This window comes from Aspergillus tanneri (assembly GCF_003426965.1).
Source record: "Aspergillus tanneri strain NIH1004 chromosome Unknown AapTan_3_pilon_pilon_pilon, whole genome shotgun sequence".
NCBI lineage: Eukaryota > Fungi > Ascomycota > Eurotiomycetes > Eurotiales > Aspergillaceae > Aspergillus > Aspergillus tanneri.
The window spans coordinates 341,952-361,332 of NW_022984630.1; the positions used below are offsets into that span (position 1 = coordinate 341,952).

The 19,381-nt window shown below is 45.1% G+C and overlaps 5 protein-coding genes across 5 annotated transcripts; 2 read left to right on the forward strand and 3 right to left on the reverse strand.

Annotated features, from left to right (window-relative positions):
* Window positions 1–1,057: 1,057 nt before the first annotated feature.
* ATNIH1004_003912 (uncharacterized protein) lies at window positions 1,058–1,978 on the forward strand (the record flags this gene model as incomplete). Its single annotated transcript, XM_033568584.1, has 1 exon — window positions 1,058–1,978. The coding sequence occupies one exon, from the start codon at window positions 1,058–1,060 to the stop codon at window positions 1,976–1,978; it is 921 nt and encodes a 306-aa protein (XP_033427390.1).
* Window positions 1,979–12,045: 10,067 nt separating this feature from the next.
* Window positions 12,046–13,078, reverse strand: ATNIH1004_003913 (endo alpha-1,4 polygalactosaminidase; the record flags this gene model as incomplete). Its single annotated transcript, XM_033568585.1, has 2 exons — window positions 12,046–12,909; window positions 12,989–13,078. The coding sequence occupies 2 exons, from the start codon at window positions 13,076–13,078 to the stop codon at window positions 12,046–12,048; spliced, it is 954 nt and encodes a 317-aa protein (XP_033427391.1).
* A 513-nt stretch (window positions 13,079–13,591) lies between these two features.
* On the reverse strand, window positions 13,592–14,325 carry ATNIH1004_003914 (alpha/beta hydrolase; the record flags this gene model as incomplete). The annotated part of the gene is made up of 3 exons (XM_033568586.1): window positions 13,592–13,887; window positions 13,958–14,188; window positions 14,217–14,325. 3 exons carry the CDS (start codon window positions 14,323–14,325, stop codon window positions 13,592–13,594), a joined length of 636 nt encoding a protein of 211 aa, XP_033427392.1.
* Window positions 14,326–14,642: 317 nt separating this feature from the next.
* ATNIH1004_003915 (FAD-dependent oxidoreductase) lies at window positions 14,643–15,255 on the reverse strand (the record flags this gene model as incomplete). Its single annotated transcript, XM_033568587.1, has 2 exons — window positions 14,643–14,887; window positions 15,117–15,255. 2 exons carry the CDS (start codon window positions 15,253–15,255, stop codon window positions 14,643–14,645), a joined length of 384 nt encoding a protein of 127 aa, XP_033427393.1.
* Window positions 15,256–17,435: 2,180 nt separating this feature from the next.
* On the forward strand, window positions 17,436–18,720 carry ATNIH1004_003916 (uncharacterized protein; the record flags this gene model as incomplete). The annotated part of the gene is made up of 4 exons (XM_033568588.1): window positions 17,436–17,618; window positions 17,674–18,146; window positions 18,214–18,287; window positions 18,350–18,720. 4 exons carry the CDS (start codon window positions 17,436–17,438, stop codon window positions 18,718–18,720), a joined length of 1,101 nt encoding a protein of 366 aa, XP_033427394.1.
* Between the last annotated feature and the right edge of the window lie 661 nt (window positions 18,721–19,381).

Genomic DNA, 19,381 nt, shown 5'->3' on the forward strand with positions numbered 1-19,381 from the left:
ACGGGTGCTATGGAGGTGAAGTAACAGAATCAGGGAAGCTCGCCGAGTAGAGAAAACTAATATTTATATATATTTTAAGACTAAAATCAAGTGGTAGTTGTAATTACGGTCACATTATTATATAGGTCTTCACACAGCTAATGTCAGATTGTAGTGAACCTACGGTAGGTCAGAGGAATAGGCATCAGAATAGAGAAACCGAGTAAGTTGGAATTGAACGAGCGACTCAGTTATCACACTAGATACATAGTTACATACAACGTTTATAACCGTGAGCCCCTGAACCCTGAACTAGTGGAACACTATTATATCCATATTCATAACACAGTTAAACCAGTTAAACGGCAGGTTTCAGTTGAGCTGAAAGTGGGGCTTCGGCTGATAGCAGGTCACTAACTCCTTTTGAAAGCTAAACGGGGTGACCGTTTTAGGAAATAAAGTACGATTAATAAAAAGGTCTTAAATAGGCAGTTCTTGATTATATTAATAATTATGTTGGTTGTCTTGATAATTATCTTTCTCACCTGTAACCTGCCTTTTTGTTCACCCCTCTTTAGTCACATGATCCTGATGACGTACGCCCATATTATTTGACAGTTGATTGAGCTAATTAGAAATAGTGAAGAGTTTTCAGTACAATCAGTGAGCTTCCCCTCATCCCTCGTATTTCCAGTTAACTACTCCCTCCTGACTTCAGCACCATCGTCGTCTTTAAAACCAGTCTTGTTTAGATATTTTTGTTATCATGAGTCAGTTAGATCAATTGCCAATTGAACTGCTTGTTTTCATCGCACGATACATAACCGACCAGAGAAGTATCTATGCTTTGGTGCAAACTAATAAGAACCTATACCACTCTTTATATTTTTTCCTCTGTCAATATAATATACAGCATCATCAAAGCTCAGCTCTGTTATGGGCTGCACAGAAGGGATATACCCATTTGGCGATCAAACTGCTCGATGCTGGCGCAAACATCGCCACGTTTGAGAACCCAACAGAAGTAAATTACGACAAGGAAAATACAGAGGATCTCTCTATGATTAATCCACTCTTAATGGCTGCCCAGGGTGGGCATATTACAACACTCAGAGCCCTGCTTTCTAAAAAACAGCCAGACCAAGCATGTTCACCAGCTCAGCTGCGTACTGTCCTTCACTGGGCCATCCGCACTCACAACAGTGAGCTTCTGGAGCTGATGATTAAGCACGAGGCACCCTTAGACCCCGCGGGAGATAGTCAGGAGGCCCTCTCCGCCCTGGGTGTTGCTGTTTCCTCGCGCTATAATTTCATTATTCCCCGTCTTCTTAAGATAGGGGCGCGATCAGGTTATGGAGAATATCCATGTCCCATCGAGCAAGCTATATGCACCGATCAGCCACAACTTGTTGAGCTCTTTCTTAAGCATGGTATGCGACTGAATGGTGATAATGGTCTATGTTATATAGCACAACAAGGTGACAAATATCTACTCCAGCTTCTTCTCGACTATGGACTGGATCTGGATCTGTACGGAAATGCAGCACTATTCACTGCAATTATGGAAGGCCAATATGAGATGACTGAGTTCCTTATTAATAATGGCTCAAATCCTCACCTACTCTGTGAGTTATGGAGACGTGATAAGCTTTGTTTTATTGGTGCACCTACATATAGCTCCATAGAGTTTGCTATACACTTTCAGCATCTGGACATTCTGAAGCTTCTGCTAGAAAAGGGTGTTCTCCCACGGCAAAAGGAGTTTGACTTGGCAGTAAAGGAATATAAGGAGGCTGTCGCCCTTCTTTCAAAATTCCCTAAGGATTCATCTCGACGAAAACTTATAGAGGTCTACGTTATTTTTGCAGGACAAAAAAGATGGGAGAAGGATCCTAACTTCAAAATGCCATTCACATCGGCAGGGGTCTGGGACTCTACTTCTACTTCATCTACAAGTGAGCTTACGACGATTAATGGTGAACCCGTCTGGTTGGAGTAATATATGCATATAATACAGACAACGACACCGATAGCTATTGGATAGTGGCCATCTGAGGTGCTTTTTTGCATACAAGTTTCTATAACATCTTATCTCCAGCTATAAAAACACAACAACTATTATTTTAGGAATTTTCTATCTTCTTTACATATGCTACTAATTCTCTTATTAACATTCCAGTATCCGTTGACAGATAGTAAATCATTCTCAGCTTTTGTCAGTCTAGAAGGACGGACCATTCTCCTACTAGTGAATGAGAGGGAAATGGTAGAACTCCGAAGGAGTAGGTCAAGGAGACAATCTTAGACAGTTCAGAAGTTGTGGGCCCCGAGCCCACAAGTTCCTGGCAGGAGAAAAGACAACATGCCCTTTACGCAACTGCGTCCCGTGGTCTGTGAGGAGGTTGTTGATTGTCTATTACCTCTTCGAACGAGGACTTAAGATAATCGTTATCCATACAAATGTCACGTGCTAATCCCCCCGAATTCCTCCACTACACTAAGGAAGGTTTCTAGTTACAAGGCATATGCCCCTGGAATCTAAGCTTTTTATAATATACAAAGTATATACAGCGCAAATCTCCCTACTACCTTTAAACTATTTACCCTATTATCTGCCCCCAAGCGCAAGCGTGCTTTACTAAAAAAAAGTTATAAAGGTAAGTATAGTATATTTCCCTTATACTAAGTATTTACTAAGAACTTGTAGCTACTAGTAGCCAGAAGCAGCCGGTACGCAGTAAGAAGAATACTGCCGAGATAATACCAGAGACTATATAGGGTATATACACGGTTGGCTTTTAAAGATAAATTATAAAATCTAGGAATAAGTAGAGCAAATACTAGTCTGTTGTGGACTCAGGGGGAAATGGGGCGTAGGGAGCTATTCTATCAACTACAGGCCAACTAGCCCAATTAGGAAGTAGATGTCATTCAGTGGAAACACCAGGAATCGTAGTATCTCAACCAACTGAGCCTACTAAGCGGTTCCCTATATTCTCATCGAGGTGTTCAACTATCTAAAGGATTCAGGGGTTGAATCGATCGTCAGATACTCCGCACCGCCAAGTCGGGCGGATTATAGTGTTTCCGTAACACTCCCCTTCGTTCAATACCCCGTAGCCTTTCCATAAATGAATGAAATGAAGCCATACAGACTTCCAAAACAGGAAAATAAAACAAAACAATTGCGGGGGGGTGTTGAACGCCTCTAATAATCAATCTGAAGGTCCTAGATGTTGCATCCATAGGATCTTAGTTCTCCAACCCATTAGTTGCAACTTCTTGACCATTTGCTTCAATCCTTCGACCCGTACAGCCTTTGTGAGTCCATCCGCAAGCATTTCAGATGTAGGAATATAAATTGCCTAATGTCACCATGTTCAATGAAATCCCTGATTGCATGGTATCGGATGCGAATATGCTTGCTCCGCAGGTGATTAACCGGGTTGTTTGCAAGTGCCAATGCTCCCTGGTTATCAACACCTAATCTAACTGCTCCGCATGGCTTGCGAAATAGCTATAAGAAAGTGTCTAATCCAGATTGCATGCTTAGCAGCTTCTGCAGCAGCAATATATTCAGCTTCAGTAGTAGAGGTGGCAGTTATTGGCTGCTTTCTACTGCACCAGCTAATCGGTCCTCCGGCCATGCAAAATATGTACGCACTGGTTGAGCGACATTTTGTTGCATTTCCATATGATGAATCAGAGTATCCAATTAATCCTATTGTTCCTTCACTCCCCTTTAAGCTATACTTAATGCTATAGCTTATTGTCTTCTTCACATATCGGAGAATGTGTTTCGATGCTCGAAGATGAATATCCCTGGGTTCTGCAAGATGTTGGCTTAATCGGTTGACATGGAATTGAATGTCGGCTCTGGTTCCACCAGCCAAGTATGTCAAGCGTCCAATGATTTTCCTATATTTTTCATGCAGATCCCAGGTTAGTTTGCGGGAATTTTCATCATTCAGATCAATACTGGGACTTAATGGAAGATCTTGAGCTCTTGAATCTAGCATTCCAAATTCCTCCAAAATAGAATATGCATAGAACTCCTGGTCAAGCTGGATAAAGTCCTTTCCCCAGGTTATCCGAATCCCTAATATCTTTTGTACCAGACCAGAATCTTTCATGGGATGAAACTCCTTCAATTTCTTCTTAGTAGCATCTAGATTATTTGGATCTTTGCTAAAGACTAAGATATCATCCACATATAAGGCTATAATAACCCCGCGGTCATTAATAAAGACTCCTGGGTCTGCTGTGCTTTGCTTGAATCCAATAGATGTGACGAATTCTTTAACCTTTTGGTTCCAAAGGTATGCGGATTGCTTCAGCCCGTACAAAGATTGTAAAAGCTCGCAAACATCATTTGGATTGTGGGATTTTGGATCAATTCCTTCTGGGATCTCCATGTAGAGTTCCTTGTCCACTTTTGATCCAACAAAGGCGTTTGTGGCGTCCAGCAAGTGAGCTTTTAGATTATATGTTGCAGCTAGTGCAAATAAGATCCGCAAGCTCTCCAATCGCACCACTGGTGCAAATATCTCTTCAAAGTCTAATCCTTCTTGTTGGGAGAAGCCTCGAGCAACAAGGCGTGCCTTGAATCGATCCACACGTCCGTCCGCAGAGTATTTGACATCAAATACCCATTTGGTGGAGATAACCTTTTGGTTAACTGATTTCTTGACATATCTCCATGTTCCGAAGCGGATTAGGTTGCTCAATTCAGTCCGGATTGCTTCTTTCCATTGGGGTCCATGGACAGGATCAGATATTGCTTCCTGGTAGGTCTTCGGGATTGGAATCTGTCCGTCGAACTTGCTATTAGCCTTGGCTTTGGTTCTGAAAGCAAACTCATTGTTGTCACCAAGATGAAGCTCTAGCGCTACAGCTAGGTTTGCAACTTCATGGATTCGCTGCAGTTCTGCAGTGGATATGCGCGGAGAAGGTTCTTTTGCTGCCTCCCTCTCTTCTCTGCGCTTCTGGGCTCGTGGTTTCCGCCCATATATTGTCTCTGTCTGGTTGGATTCGATTGCTGCTTGCGTAGGCTTTCGAATTCTGCTTGGTCTGCGCAAATCAGAGGTGTTTTCGGGGTTGGTTGCGACGGTTGATGGGATTGCTGAATATCTCTCTGCATGTGACCTTCCTGATTCGGTTGGTCAGGTGACACGTTGTGGTCTTCTTTGTCTGCTTGTTGATCTTCAACCTCTTCCACCTCTTCAACCTCTTCAACCTCTTCAACCTCTTCAACCTCTTCAACCTCTTCAACCTCTTCAACCTCTTCAACCTCTTCAACCTCATCGACCTGTTGACTATCTTCTGCAGATTCCTTCTCTTCTTGATTCTTGTCTGCATGTCCTGCAGATATATAAGGTATCTGCTGCGTGTCTCCTGAGCTAGGTTGGAGTAGCAGTTGCCCTTCTCCAACTACCTTCTGGTACATTGACTCTTCCCTAATATCTCTGCTTCCTGGTTCTCTGCTGATAAAGCCTCTCTTGTCTTCCAGGAAAATGGGGTTCGTCACTCGATGGATTGTCCGATCCTTTCTAGTCATCACCAGGTAATGACTCCTGCTTGATTCATAGCCAATAAAGACTCCCTCTATTGCTCTTGGTTCAAGCTTATCACCATCCTTTGGCTTCCGGTGAAACCAAACTCTGCAGAATGGGGTTCGAAATTTTGAGATATCTGGTGGGTGGCCATTCCAAAGTTCAAATGGGCTCTTTTTGGTGTCTCCAACCATTGTGGTCCTATTCCGTAGGTGATTTGCCATCTGAATTGCATATGGCCAGTATTCCTTTGGAATATCTGCTCCAATCAGCATTGCCCGCACCATCTCCAATAGCAGCCTATTCAACCTCTCTGCAACTCCATTTTGTGGAGGTGTATCTGGCTCAATAAACTCTAATTGAATCCCCAGCTTTCTTGCCCATGGCTTCAATGCATGAAATTCCTTTGCATTGTCTGTGCGTATCACTAGGAGCTTGACTCCTTTCTCCCGCTCTGCCTGAGCTAACCATGCATCTAGAGTCTCCTGGACAGTCTCTGCCTTTCGATCCTTGGTCAAATATACCCATGAATACCGTGTGTGGTCATTAGTGAGTGAAAGGTAGTATCTCCATCCCTCGTTGCATTTGGTTTTACTATATGGCCCCCAAAAGTCCATATAAACTCGTTTCAGCGGTCTAGAAGCTCTCGGAACCTCTCCATGGTTCTGCTTCTTTGTACTCTTTGCCTGTATACATGTCTCACATGTTCTTAAGCGTTCTACAGCTTCCTTTTTAACAGTAAGGCCCATTTTCTTCACCATGTTTTTGAATCTTGTCTTTCCTGGGTGGCCAAGTCGTTGGTGGATTAGTTCCCAATCTACCTGCTTTACCAATCTTGCAGATTCTCCCTCTCCGAGTTCTTCTGCATCTGTGGCTAATACATTCTTGCTTTCTACCCATCCTAGGTAGCTTGTTCGGCCAATATTGTATCCAGTTGCAAGAACATTCTCTGTGCCTCGCTTGCGGAAGAATCGGTATCCCTTCTCGGTATGCTCGTTCCAAATGCGGTCTGCATATAAAGCTTGGTTGAAAGCAGGGTTTCCTTCATCCCAGGCACGTACAATGCGTTCGAAATCCTTGCCACTTTTCCACTACTTAGTGGTATCTTCATTGTGCCTCTGCCAGCAATCTTTATAGATTTCCCAGCTGTTCCTAAGCTGCCTGTATATCTCTGATCCAATGACTAAATAGATAATTTTTCCGCTGCAGGTTCTTGTTGCTCCACTGTCATAATAGGGTCTTGCTCCCCTTTGCTCGGTACGCTTCTTCAAGCACATATTTAAACTGGTTGCTAATCCGTTTGTTTAATTGCACTCTGTGTACGCTTCCATATATTCGGCAGGCACTATCTTTTGTGGAATTGCTTTTATTCCCACTTGAATCACTGTCGGTATCCGATTCCTCATCCGCGGTCCTTGCCTTTCCTTTTTGCTTTGGGCGTCCTCGATGGCTCCCGCGGTCTTTGGCCTTGCCGCGGCCCTTCCGGGATTCCTTCTTTTCCCGGGAATTGCTCTGCTCTCGGTCCTTCTTCGGAGCTCTGCAATCTCTTGCAAAATGGCCCTTCTTTCCGCAATTAAAGCATTCCATTTGCTTAATCCGGTTGGCGAATTCCTCAGCTGCCTCACTGGTATCTGCAGTCTTTTCCCGGCTTTCCCTTTGTTGGAGTCTTGATAGCATCATTCCTCGATCTATTTTTCCACTGGCAATAATAGAATCCACCATGGACTCATACTCCTGAGGTAAACCATCTAAGAAGATATTCAATAAGACCAACTCATCAAATCCCATTGAATTATTGCTGATATCCTTCAGGTCTGCATTCCATGCTTCCAACTGTTGAAGTGATTTCTCCAAGTTTATGGAGGGGTCCTTTTTCCATCTTAGAACCTTCCGCAAGGCTCCCAGCCTATCCACTTCATTTCGTCGACCATAGAATTCAACCAGGTATCTCCATACCTTTCCAACATCTTCAAAGTTTTGGACTGCAAGTTTATCTTCCTTTTCCAGTGCTGTTCCAATATAGTGCCGTGCTTTTGCATTTGCAATACTCCAATCGGTATCCTCTAGCAGTTCCTTGATAGCTTCAGGATCATCTCTCCACTCATTGGTTAGATCCACTATCTTCCAGCAATTCTGCATCTTTAGGAAGTTTATCATCTCTGACTTCCAGCTTCGATAATTACTCCGATTGAGTTTTTCAATTCCACACGTCACTAGTTTCACCTCCTTGGTGGTTTCAAGCTTTGGAATCACTCTCCGCTGACCTTCTTGGCCTCCCTGGCCATTTCCACTTGGTCCGGCCATTTCAACTGCTAGTTCCGCTTGCAGTTGTTCACTAGGGTCTCTATCCCCTTCAGGCGTTTCCCTGCCTGGCACGTCTGGCACGTCTGGCTCTCCTAGCTCAGTTGCCTCGCTGACTTCAATCCTATATTCTTCGGATCCACCAGGATTCCCTCGCTCAGTTTCCCTGCTGGCTTCAATCCAAGATCCTTGCTCAGTCTGTTCCTGCTCACTAGAATTCCCTCGCTCAGCTGCCTCGCTGACTTCTATTCTAGACTCTTGCTCAGACTCTTCAGGTTCCTCTTCTTCTAAGAATTCACCTGGTAGTGAGATCGCCACGGGATCCTCACTCGATGCGGCGCTCGGTTCGGTATTTGGTCCCTCAGTGTTCTCCCGGCTTGATATAAATCGTCCTGTCCGGGGATCCCGAGCCCTCTCTGACATCTATCGATCTCTGATTGTCCTGTCTTCGATCGTTCCGTTCGGCACTAAGAAGGCGTGGTAATATTACCCAACTCCGACTGGTAGGTAGGTTGATCGGTCCTAGCCACTGTCCTGGACGTTGAGGATACACACGTTGATGAATAGCTTCACCTGCGTGCTTAGATAGGGTTTGTAAGCCTATATAAGCTCCCCGGGGTGCAAAGGCCTGGTTGTTAAGCAGACGCTGCAAACCCGGGCTCATAACCAATGTTGTGGACTCAGGGGAAATGGGGCGTAGGGAGCTATTCTATCAACTACAGGCCAACTAGCCCAATTAGGAAGTAGATGTCATTCAGTGGAAACACCAGGAATCGTAGTATCTCAACCACTACTCGTACTAAGCGGTTCCCTATATTCTCATCGAGGTGTTCAACTATCTAAAGGATTCAGGGGTTGAATCGATCGTCAGATACTCCGCACCGCCAAGTCGGGCGGATTATAGTGTTTCCGTAACATAGTCTAGCTATTATTTAATAAATTAAAATAGCTTTTTTAACATACTATATATTTACTAGGTGTATGCTCTGTACTTGCAGGGGTTTTTTTTTTTTTTTTTTTTCCCCTCTACCTCTTTCTTAAGCTCCTTAATTTGCTTAACCATATCTCTTCGTTGCTTAAGTCCCTCAAGCTCCTTTAAATACTCTTTTAGTAGTGTAAGGGGCTAGAGCCCCTCAGCCTACTCGGGCCCTCAGCCCTCGTGTTTCCTTTCTCCTCGCCTGCCACATGATTAGTATATTGATTAGTACACTCTATCATGTGACTTCCCCCCCCTTACTTCGCAATCGTCTCATCGCTGTTTCCTCTTCTCTTTCCTCTTCGACGATTCCTTTTGTATCCACCCTAGTTATTAGGTTATAGAGGTTTAGCCCTTGACATTTAAAGGGTCTATGTTTAGCATATACACAGCGGGTGATTTAACAGGGGTCTTCACCAACACTCTATACAGTGCTAAGTGGGTGTGTTTGTTGACTTGCAGGTATATACCCAGTATAAGACAAGCATGTGTTAAGGCTAGATACTAATAGGGAATTAGTGTCCTGCATGGCCACTCTGTCTGTATTTTAAAAAGGTGTATTATATGGATTCTATAGATTTTATAGCAAGTATAGTTTCTTCTGCCGGCGGTTCGCTGCCTTTTTTTTGCTGTTAATCTATATATAGTATTAGCCTGGTATGTAAACAGCATATACACTGTTTATATTAAACTATAGGGGCAATAGGGATAATATAGTAATTAGCTAGAGAAATTAAATAGGCTCCAGCCCTTTAGTTTAACATACTTTGCTTTTAAATAATCTTAGTGCGCCTTTAAACGTTCGTTTGGATTTTTTATAAAGGTAAAATTCCTTTTTTAATCTGTATTTTATTCTAAGTAAAGGCCTTAAATGTAAACCTTCGCAATCTAAGTATATAGTTAGTATATTATTAACTATGCTCCGCATCTACCTTGGATATACTTTACTTTAAAACAGCTGCCAGGAGTGACTGCTTCCGGCCAACACCTTGATTATCTTGAAAATGACTACTTTCACTAATTCCGGTATGTTTCCGAGCATATGTCCAGTGTATACATATCTTTGTTCATAGCCGAGAATTAACCCGAGTTTCATGCGGCAGGCCAATTTTGCAGCAATTCGGAGGCGGCCGTCTCCTCTCACTTGGTAGCTTGCGGGTATAAATTTTTCTGGCGTCACTGGAAGATGTATACATTCAAAATAGAGCACTTTATGGAGTGTGGACTATCTACATAATCGGTGGCCTATACGGCCTCCCACATTTTCCGTTCGGACTTTGCAGAAGCGTTGCAGAGGTCCCATTTCCCAGTAATAACAACAGTCTTCCTCTATATTACAACATCAGTTGCCGAACTCGGCCGCCTATGTTTCCATCGAGACAGTTTCTAACTCATCATCTTCCTTATCCTGCTCTTCTTGTCGCTTGTCATACAGCCGTCTTCGATTGACTCTAGGAGCATACTTAGGTGTTGGCTTCACACCATTCTTTGCTGCTTCGTTGGTCAAGCGCCAGCATGCCACCTTTTTTCCTGTTGACGATTTTTCTGGAGCCTGTTTGAATGCCTAGAAGGCTTGTTAACTATTATTCTATAAAAAACATGTCGGTGGAGACTGAACAAGTGTATAGACCTTGGGGAACGTACAGGATTTAAGCAGAGAGTCTGGCAGATATTATGTTTGAATGACCCAGCCTTGCATTTGTAGTGTGTTGCTCGAACCAGGTATATATTTTGTTGAGCTTTAGTGTTCTTTCGGGTGCCTCTAGGATACATAGGCGAAGAAGCCCTGCATATGCACCGTGAACACGATTCTTATCTTTGGGCTCTATCTTTCCAGGGCCTTCCTCCAGGGAGTATACAGCTTCTGGTTCCTCTGGCTCCGGTCCCGGGCCTGGTTCTGGCCCGGGTTCTGATGCTTGTTGTGGATTTCTATCTTTCGATTTCACTCGATCTATGAATATAAGTAATTTTCCCTGTGATGCATCAACGAGTGCTTACTCTCTGGACCAAAATGGTTCTCATTGTCTGTGTAATTGCGGCAAGGCGTAGTATAATTGCCTTTGTAACCAAATTCACAAAAAGCAATAAAAGTTTCCTCTTCCACGTCATCTATAGTAGCGGTTCTGGACACCGACTCTTTCATGCAATCGTTGTTCATTAGAGCATCTAAAGGCACTGATAAGTTATGAACAAGAGCGGTGTGGATTGTCAGCTTCCGTTGATCATCTCCAATAAGAAAGTGAAATTGCGGAGATCGAATGAGTCTTCGGTTGTCTGTTAGTAACTGATTTCTCAATGAACGGCGATCGTACACTTTGAAATTTTCCAGTTATGAATGTCTCTGACCTAGTGATCTGTATCGCATATGCTGGAAACCTTGGAGCAGGCTTGGGGTTTGCATGTGCTAAATAGCTGATTTGTATGTCACTACTGAGGGGACTTCGTATGAACCCACCAGTAGGATATTGCCACTTCACACATGCGAAGCCAACGTAAGGCCCTATAACGAACCGAATAACGGGCAGCAAAATTAGGCAGCGAGGATCGTTCTCTGGCAGAAAACACGCCTCATGGCACAAAAGCATGCTACTCCGCGAAGAAGTAGCAGCGATCCAATTATGTATGATACAGCGCGGAAGCAGGGTAGAGTATTGAGATAAGTCTCTCAACCTCACAGGTGGTGATCAGTAAACACAGATGGAGATTCGGAACCAGTGAGCCCTTGGTCTTTGGGCTAGGAAGAGAATCATCGCCGCCAGCGGGGTCGAACATTAGCTATCGCACAAGCAATCTGGGTAAGATCAGCGGTCTGCGTCGTGAACCGATCTACGACGCCCCAACCAAAATACTATGTACTACTCCCAGCGAAGAGTTCGAAGGTTGTTGGTGACTGCGACGGAGACATCCTTTCGAACATGGCTTCGGTCAAGTGAAATCAATTCGACTGGTACAAAAAGAATTCCAAAAGAAAACAAAATCCACAACTCCAGGTTATTCAGCAGCATCGGCAATTTGGGCAGCACTGAATTCCTCCGCTTGGATCGTATGGCGAACCAGCTCGCGCAGCAAGATGATGAGCCATGACGGCAGCTAGGTAATTGAGCGGTGTCTGGAACAGGATGTGAGGCGTGGGGATTGAGGTAGCTGTGCTTTTTGATGATATCGAACAATGACATCGCAGGCGAACTTGGTTCTTGTCTGTTTCATTTCAAGTTCTGTATATACTTGTGTTACGATCTAACTCAACCATAGGGTCATTGAATTAGCAGATTTCACCCACTCATCCAGATGAGCATTTTTAACAATGGTTGAGAAGTTCTCCGATTGCTTGAAACTACAGACTTCCTTGTCGGTAATTTGGTTTGTTGCGTATTCAATGTGGAAGATAGGCTCCCCACTGCGCGTAAGCTCGGTGTAATCCATGCATTCCTTGTATTCGATGCATTGTTCGTTAAGAGCCCACTGGATGCTACCCATCACGGCAGAAAGAATTGGCATTGTATTCTTAAGACCGATTGACATGCTACGGGAGTGACTCTCGTCCGCAAGCCAGTTAACGAACTCAATGGAGTCCTGCTGTGTGAGGTCCAGTCCGCTCTCATTCTCGAATCCGTCAACGTTGTCAGGATCAACACCATCACAACCCATGCGCTGTGCTTTGTCCAGACGGGATATCATAATATTGCGGGTGTTTTTGGAGCGAATATCGACCCATCTTTCGTCTGGCCAACCATCCAAGTCTTGGCCTAGGTTTGAGTCTTCATATCTCCCTCTATCAGGTCGCCAGCTTTCATAGCTACCTGCAGAGAAGTTACATGTCACTTTAGACCCTTTGTGATGCAGGTAGTAGTCTATGATTGCTTCCTCGTTTATCCACAAATCTCTATCGTAGACGTCGACTTCTAGCGATGAGTCTTGAATAGGGGCTGAGAGCACAATCTGCCACGTAGCGCCAACCCGTGGCTGCCAGTAGGGTTTGAGCCCATTTTCTGGATCAGGGGTATTGGTACAGGTGCAGGATGTCATATTTGGTACGTTCACGACCAGTAGAAAGGACATCCGGAGGATGATTATGAGCATTATAGGGATGCAGCCAGTGGTCTATGCCCCTAAGGGTTAGGAAAACTGAGGCGCTTTAGTATTGTTTGTCTTCCTACCCTGAATCTGCTCGCAGCTTTACCTTGGTCAATGAGGGTCTAGATGTGATGATGGTTTCGCAATTTTTGGCGATATTGTTCGGCAACGGCGAAACGATAAATTGTGCGGGCATGACGGGGCTGCAGGTAATGATGGTATATTGCGCGTGATATTAATATTAATTTAATGTTAAGGCACATGTCGGAGTTTGGATAAAAGTCCGTATTTCTATCATATAACAGTCATCCACGCTTCGCATCCTCGTTCCCTTCGCAGGCTTCGCAGGCTTCGCCTGATAACATCTACGTCTACCAACGTTCACGAAGGAAACTACAGCCGTCTGCTATCCAAGGTTCTTGCATGGTTAACGAAGCATCAAAGTTGTGCTCGCCAGGCAGCACTGATAGTATCTTCTGCACGTTGGGTACAATCTCTTCTATGCGTTTGACGAATTTTGTAGAGCAAGCCGTCGGAATCTATTGGATCATAATATTTAGCAAGTACCCTCGTGGACAGCTAACAGCAGTCACATGTTCTTGCTTACCACCGAGTCGTTTTCTCCATGAATCACCCAAATTCGCAGGCAACATTTCATCTCGATGCTAGCAATGGTATCAAGACGCGAATCGGGCCTCTGGTTTATCATTCATGGCAGCCGACCCTGTTGTAAAATACATGCGAACAACCCCCACATCTCCAGTACGTCTCCATGCGTTCGAACCGCAACCTTGGTACGCTGAATATACGATCGAATATTATTGGCTTCTGCTTGTCGTGGCGGAGGAGGCATCGATCCTAGAATCTTTCTTGGCCGCGACATCTTGAGCCCTGGAACATTGCCGTAGAGCGGCCCATAGAGCGACACGACAGCTTTAACAGCCGCGTCAGGGCGTTCAAGAGCGGAATGCGACGCAATCGTTCCTCCGGCGCTTGGCGCTGTGTCTAGCACAAATAGCGCGGTCGGCGTTGGGCCGCACATTCCATGACTGGGACTCGGCCACGCTGGGCAGACTCCTGAGAAACCATGTCCAGAATGCGTCCATGTCGTCCATGATGTCGGCGCCGGTGGCCTCTGGGAGGAGACGATAGTCAGGCGCCACGATCATGGCGCTCTGCGCTAAGGCGAGCTCGAGTAGCCAATCCGACCACCATGGCTCGTACAGGCGATCTCCGACGAAGCCTCCTCCATGATAGACTAGGACGGGAACATTGATGTGGGCACCTCCGCGTCGCTCCTCGGCCACTTTATGGTCAGCAACTGTGATATAGACCAGATCCGTCCTCTCGAAACCGTCGAATTTGCTCTTTTGGTGAGAAGACATCTTCCCGTTGCTGCTTTGGAAACTTTGAAGCTGTAGGTGCGTCCTCGCCCTTGTCCATGGTCGGGCAGGGCTAAGGTGCGAACGCCACCTAGGCCGCGAATAGGCGAATAACACCTTTTATGCAACCTCACAACACAGGCTTTGACACGTGGGGAAATATACCCTGCGAGTAAGCAGCCAACAAATATCTTTCGCAGATTTGCAACTAACCATGTGTGCCCCCGGACCGGCGTGTAGGAATGCACGGTCCTTAAATCTTTCAAGCTCCGCCGCGATGACTGGGTTTTCGAGGGCCCGTGTCACCGGGAAGGTTACTCTATATAGGACGAATCCCGAGCTGATGGGGGGTTCTTTGTTGCCCACGACCAATGCCCATTATTTGGAGCCAACCCCGTCGGCAGCCACCACTACATCCGCCGTGAGACTGCGGCCGTCAGACAGGACCACACCAGCATGGTCGTCTGCTTCGAAGAACTCTGAAGCAGTCGCGGAGAACTCGACTGGGATGCCAAGCTGAGAGGCGTGCTCGTAGAGCACGTTATGCAGCTTTGATCGGTAGATGGCCAGAGATGGGTCGTTCGGGTCACAATGGGGAAAGATCCGATCAGCGTCCCGTCGAACTTTTCAAGTAAGCACCGGAGCAACTGCCTCTTGCCTCGCCCGTTCCATGAAGCCTGGCCATTTCTTTGGGGTATAGAGGGCAGGAGTCGTGATCACAATTATTTCTCCTGCATCAAGCGTTTATGTGCCACTCAGTAGCTAGTTTATACAGCATGGTTGCGGTTATTTATTCTCTGGTGATTTGTGCATATTAAGAGGTGAGGGAGTCGAAGAGCTCTTCGCGTCTACTCTGTCTCTCCCCGCGGAGTCGCTGTTCGATAACCCGGACATTGTGGCCCTTTCGATGAGCCTCAATAGCAAAGGTTAAACCCGCAATGCCACCGCCGACAACAAGAATGGAGATTCCGGTGTCTTGTTCTCGTTCCATGGCTGACTGACAGTGCCGACAGCTGAGTCTGGGAGGGAAAGGTAATCGTTTAACTTGAATAATTGCTGGTGTCTGATTTTTATGTTGCGCGTACGTTGGATCAAGCTTGAATATGAATAGTCCATACAGAAACGCATTGGAGGTCGGATCTTACAGTAAAGATACATGGAGCGACGAGCCGCTCCGTAACTACCCGCTAGCCAAGGTGGTCCAGACCGAAAATCCCTCTTCCGCTGACTCAGCGATTTTTCGACAGTCTAACTTTAGCTTTAGTACTTAGTGTCAGATATACGGCTAGTCCCGGAGAGGAAATAGAGTACGATTGGTAAAATGGTTTTATTAGAATGAATAGAGCTGGCTGGGCTCTTCTTGATTATTCTTGGTTATTCTTGATGACTATTTTGTTGTGTGCTCCGCGGGGTTTTACCCCGATCTAGTCACATGATTCTGGTCCACCAACGGCCATATTATTTAACACTTAGTACTTATCGATTAATCGATGACCAGCCTGCTGATTACTATGCAACAATTGCCCAAATTCAGGGTTTGCAATCCACCATGCCACACAACCCCCAGAAGGGATACTGAACCGGTTCCATGAAACAACCTCACAGTTTACCGGACCTGAGGACTTAACAGTAATTGTCTAATAAATTTTCCTAAACAGCGATCCTGATCGAGGGTACTGCTCTGGCTGCCCGTTTTAGTTTATATATCAGAGACGAGTCATTCTCTACCTGTCTTCTAGCTTGGCACATATCTTATGCCCAGGAGAAAGTGTGCCCACCTTAGTACCCTAGGCCCACATAAGAGCATGCTTCCCTTGCTATGACCTCGTTAGTAATGGCGCAAGAATATAAAGTGCGTGAATGCATATAGAAAAATGGACCACCACGGCGAACTACATTTATTATGTTTAATATAGTCCTTTTCACAAAAGAATTATATAAGAAGAGATGTGGTTCCAATAAAAAAAACACAACTGCAGTAGAACAATTAGCGGACTAAACATCCTCAATATCCCATCTCGGCTGGGCAGAAAAAAAACAGACGCATGTAATCCCTCTAAGTATACTGGATCTCTGTATATCTAATATATAAATTGAGGGAATCCCTTGAATATATCCACTCGGGATCAAATACATAGCTAGTTCGATTGGCATGCACGCAGTTGATAGAATATCTGCCTTTTCTGGGCTTACTCCTGTTAACTTATCCTCTTGTTTCTGGCATATCCATGGAACTTCTTCGTTTCAGAATTTCAAAATTTGAGCCGAATAACTAGGGCTAATTCAGGACTGAATATCATCGAAGTAATAGTCCAATCTCTCGCTCAATTGAATAGAAGTGTCTCTGGCCACAGCCTAATGGCGCCTAATTGACGCGATATACACTGTTAATTTCTCAAATTAACTACCTGTTTATTAAAGTCGTGGTACTAAATATTTCTGTTCCTTTCATGAGAAAAACTGCCCTGAGCGTAGAAACTTTGATAAGAGGCTGAGGTCTTCTACCCAAGCCCGTTGGACGGATGGCTGGGACTTGGATACCTATTATTGTGGGCTCTTACATTAATACTTCCACTAAATAGTGCCCATGGTGTGGCTCCCAGGTGAATCTTATGGTCATTATTCTCGTAGCGTATCAGTGCACCCTGTAGAGGTGGACTCTCTGCCCGCTGAGGTGAGACCTAGGGCCGAAGGATGCGTTGGATACAGTCTTCTCAGTTTATAGGAGTGACCAGGTACAGGCTAACGTGGCTGACGCTCAGGGAGCTAGTATACCAAATGCAGTTGGAAAAATAGGGTAAGATCTCGGCAGTCACAAAGCACAATCAGTCGTGGACTAAAAGGAGTTACACATTCCGTGCAGATTCAGACCCGGATGGATGACTGAGGGTATGTTAATTACATGTCATGCTATTCCACACACCCGCACACTATATTTGTTGTGGCAGGACTAACCGGGCTGTCAATCCATCTTGGCCCCCTCAGGCCACATACCCTGCACTTGCAGACTACTGATAGTGACCCCGAAATGCTACATAGAAAGCTGGTTTAACCCATTCTTCAAACATCATGCATATTAATGAGTATCTAGAAGCACCCGACAACAAATTCTTCTGCCGTCCCATGCTTATCTCGTCGACTCCCTTTCTACCTTCCCGTTGCTAACGCATGATGTCCTCATCTGTCGACCTCAATGACGACCAAGGCCCCACTCTGAAGGCACTGATGATTGCTATGTTGACCGTTCCAACTGTGGCAGTTAGTCTACGTTTCTGGTCAAGGGCGATATTACCCGGGTTTTCGTCAACACCAATTCGATTCTGGTGGGATGACTGGACTGCACTCCTGGCCGCGGTTGGTTTACCTGATATACACCGTGTTTTATCGGATCCCATATAACCGAAAACAGATGCTTAATATTACCATGTGCGGAATTGGCCTCGAAATGGCAAAACTAGGGCTTGGGAAGCATGCACAAGCGGTGCCAGTAGAGAACTTCTCTCAGATCATGAAGCTTCTCTGGACGGAATATTTTATTTTTGATACTGGAACTTCAGTTGCTCGAGCGTCCGCGCTTCTCTTCTACTCGCGAGTATTTACCCAGGTCCAGTCCCACTTCAAGTACGCTCTATGGATACTCCATGTAATGAACCTTGCTTGGATGGTCGGTTTGCATATTGTCGTCGGTATACAATGTGATCCCATTGAGAAGGTCTGGAAGCCCCTTATCCCGGGAAGATGCATTGGGATGCGAACACTTTTCCTGGGAAGTGGAATCTCAAGTCTGATTATCAATATCTTCATTCTTGTCCTGCCGCTGCCATTACTCTGGCGGCTGCAGATGCAGATGGTCCGCAAACTACTTATTATCGGAGTCTTTCTGTGCGGATATATGTAAGAAGCTCTAATGATATCCTCATGACATCCGGTTCTAACTCTTATTTATCAGGGTAGTTGTGGTCTCAATAGGACGTCTAGTTACGATAATTGAAGTCAGTGATAACCTTGATAAAGACTTTACATGTGCGCTACCCTTGTCAATACCAGAATCTTTTTGTCTTGTTTCAATTTCCTAACAATAACAGGGGAAATCATGAAGCCGACTTTTTGGCTATCATCGGAAATCGCCATCTCGGTGGTCAGCGTGTGTCTGCCCAGTATTTTCGTCTTTAGTCGACGTCTCTACCATGATGGTATGAACTCCTTAGTCGGATCCATCCGACACCAACGCCCGAAATCCAGATTCGTCAAGTCGGACATCGGAAGGACATATTTCAGCAGGATCACACACGGGGAAGAGGAGACCGAGATGGACGCGAAATTATTCAATCCTCCACAGAAGTGCTCCTTCACAGCAACTATGGCATCCGCCGAATCCCATGTTACTGCGTCCAAAAATTCTTCACAACCACCTGATACGGGGATTGTGGTGCGGAGCGATATTACTATTACATAGACCAGATGGGCTATGATTGGTATGGGGCCACACATTGCTATCATTGGATCTAGCCGGGAAAAAAAAAATCGTCAAGAGCCCCACTCTAGTTTGAGACTATATCCACTTTTCTTCCATTGTATATAGAGCCAGGCTAGTTCTTTGATGTACGGAATTAATGGATGATGATATTTTACTTCAAGTCCTTTTGCATCCGCGAAGACTTAATAGCCCGCTACGACGAACACAGTATGCACGAACATTTGACCGTGAACTCTAATATATTACCAACGGTCTGACAACAGTACCATTGGACGGAGAGCGGACCATTAGTTGCTCCGTTCTCTAGGTATGTTACATTCTGGCCCCCAATCGGAGCTTCCAACTGTCCGCTTTTTTCATTCATTCTGAAATCAGCGTAGGGCGTCTATGGTGGACCAGGCCAATCCATACTCTTCACGTGCTCCGTAGAAATGGCACGATACTGAGGCAAATACCGGCCTTAAAGTATAGCTAAATTATAGCGCATATTTATCTTCAGTTTTCATCCGTAGGCACTAGGGCTAATTTATCTAAATGGATCAAGCAGGATGGGATCTTACTTCATATTCCGATTTCCTACTGTCAACAATTGATATCGCAAGGGCACGCAACGCCAGTACAACGATGTATAAATTTTGAA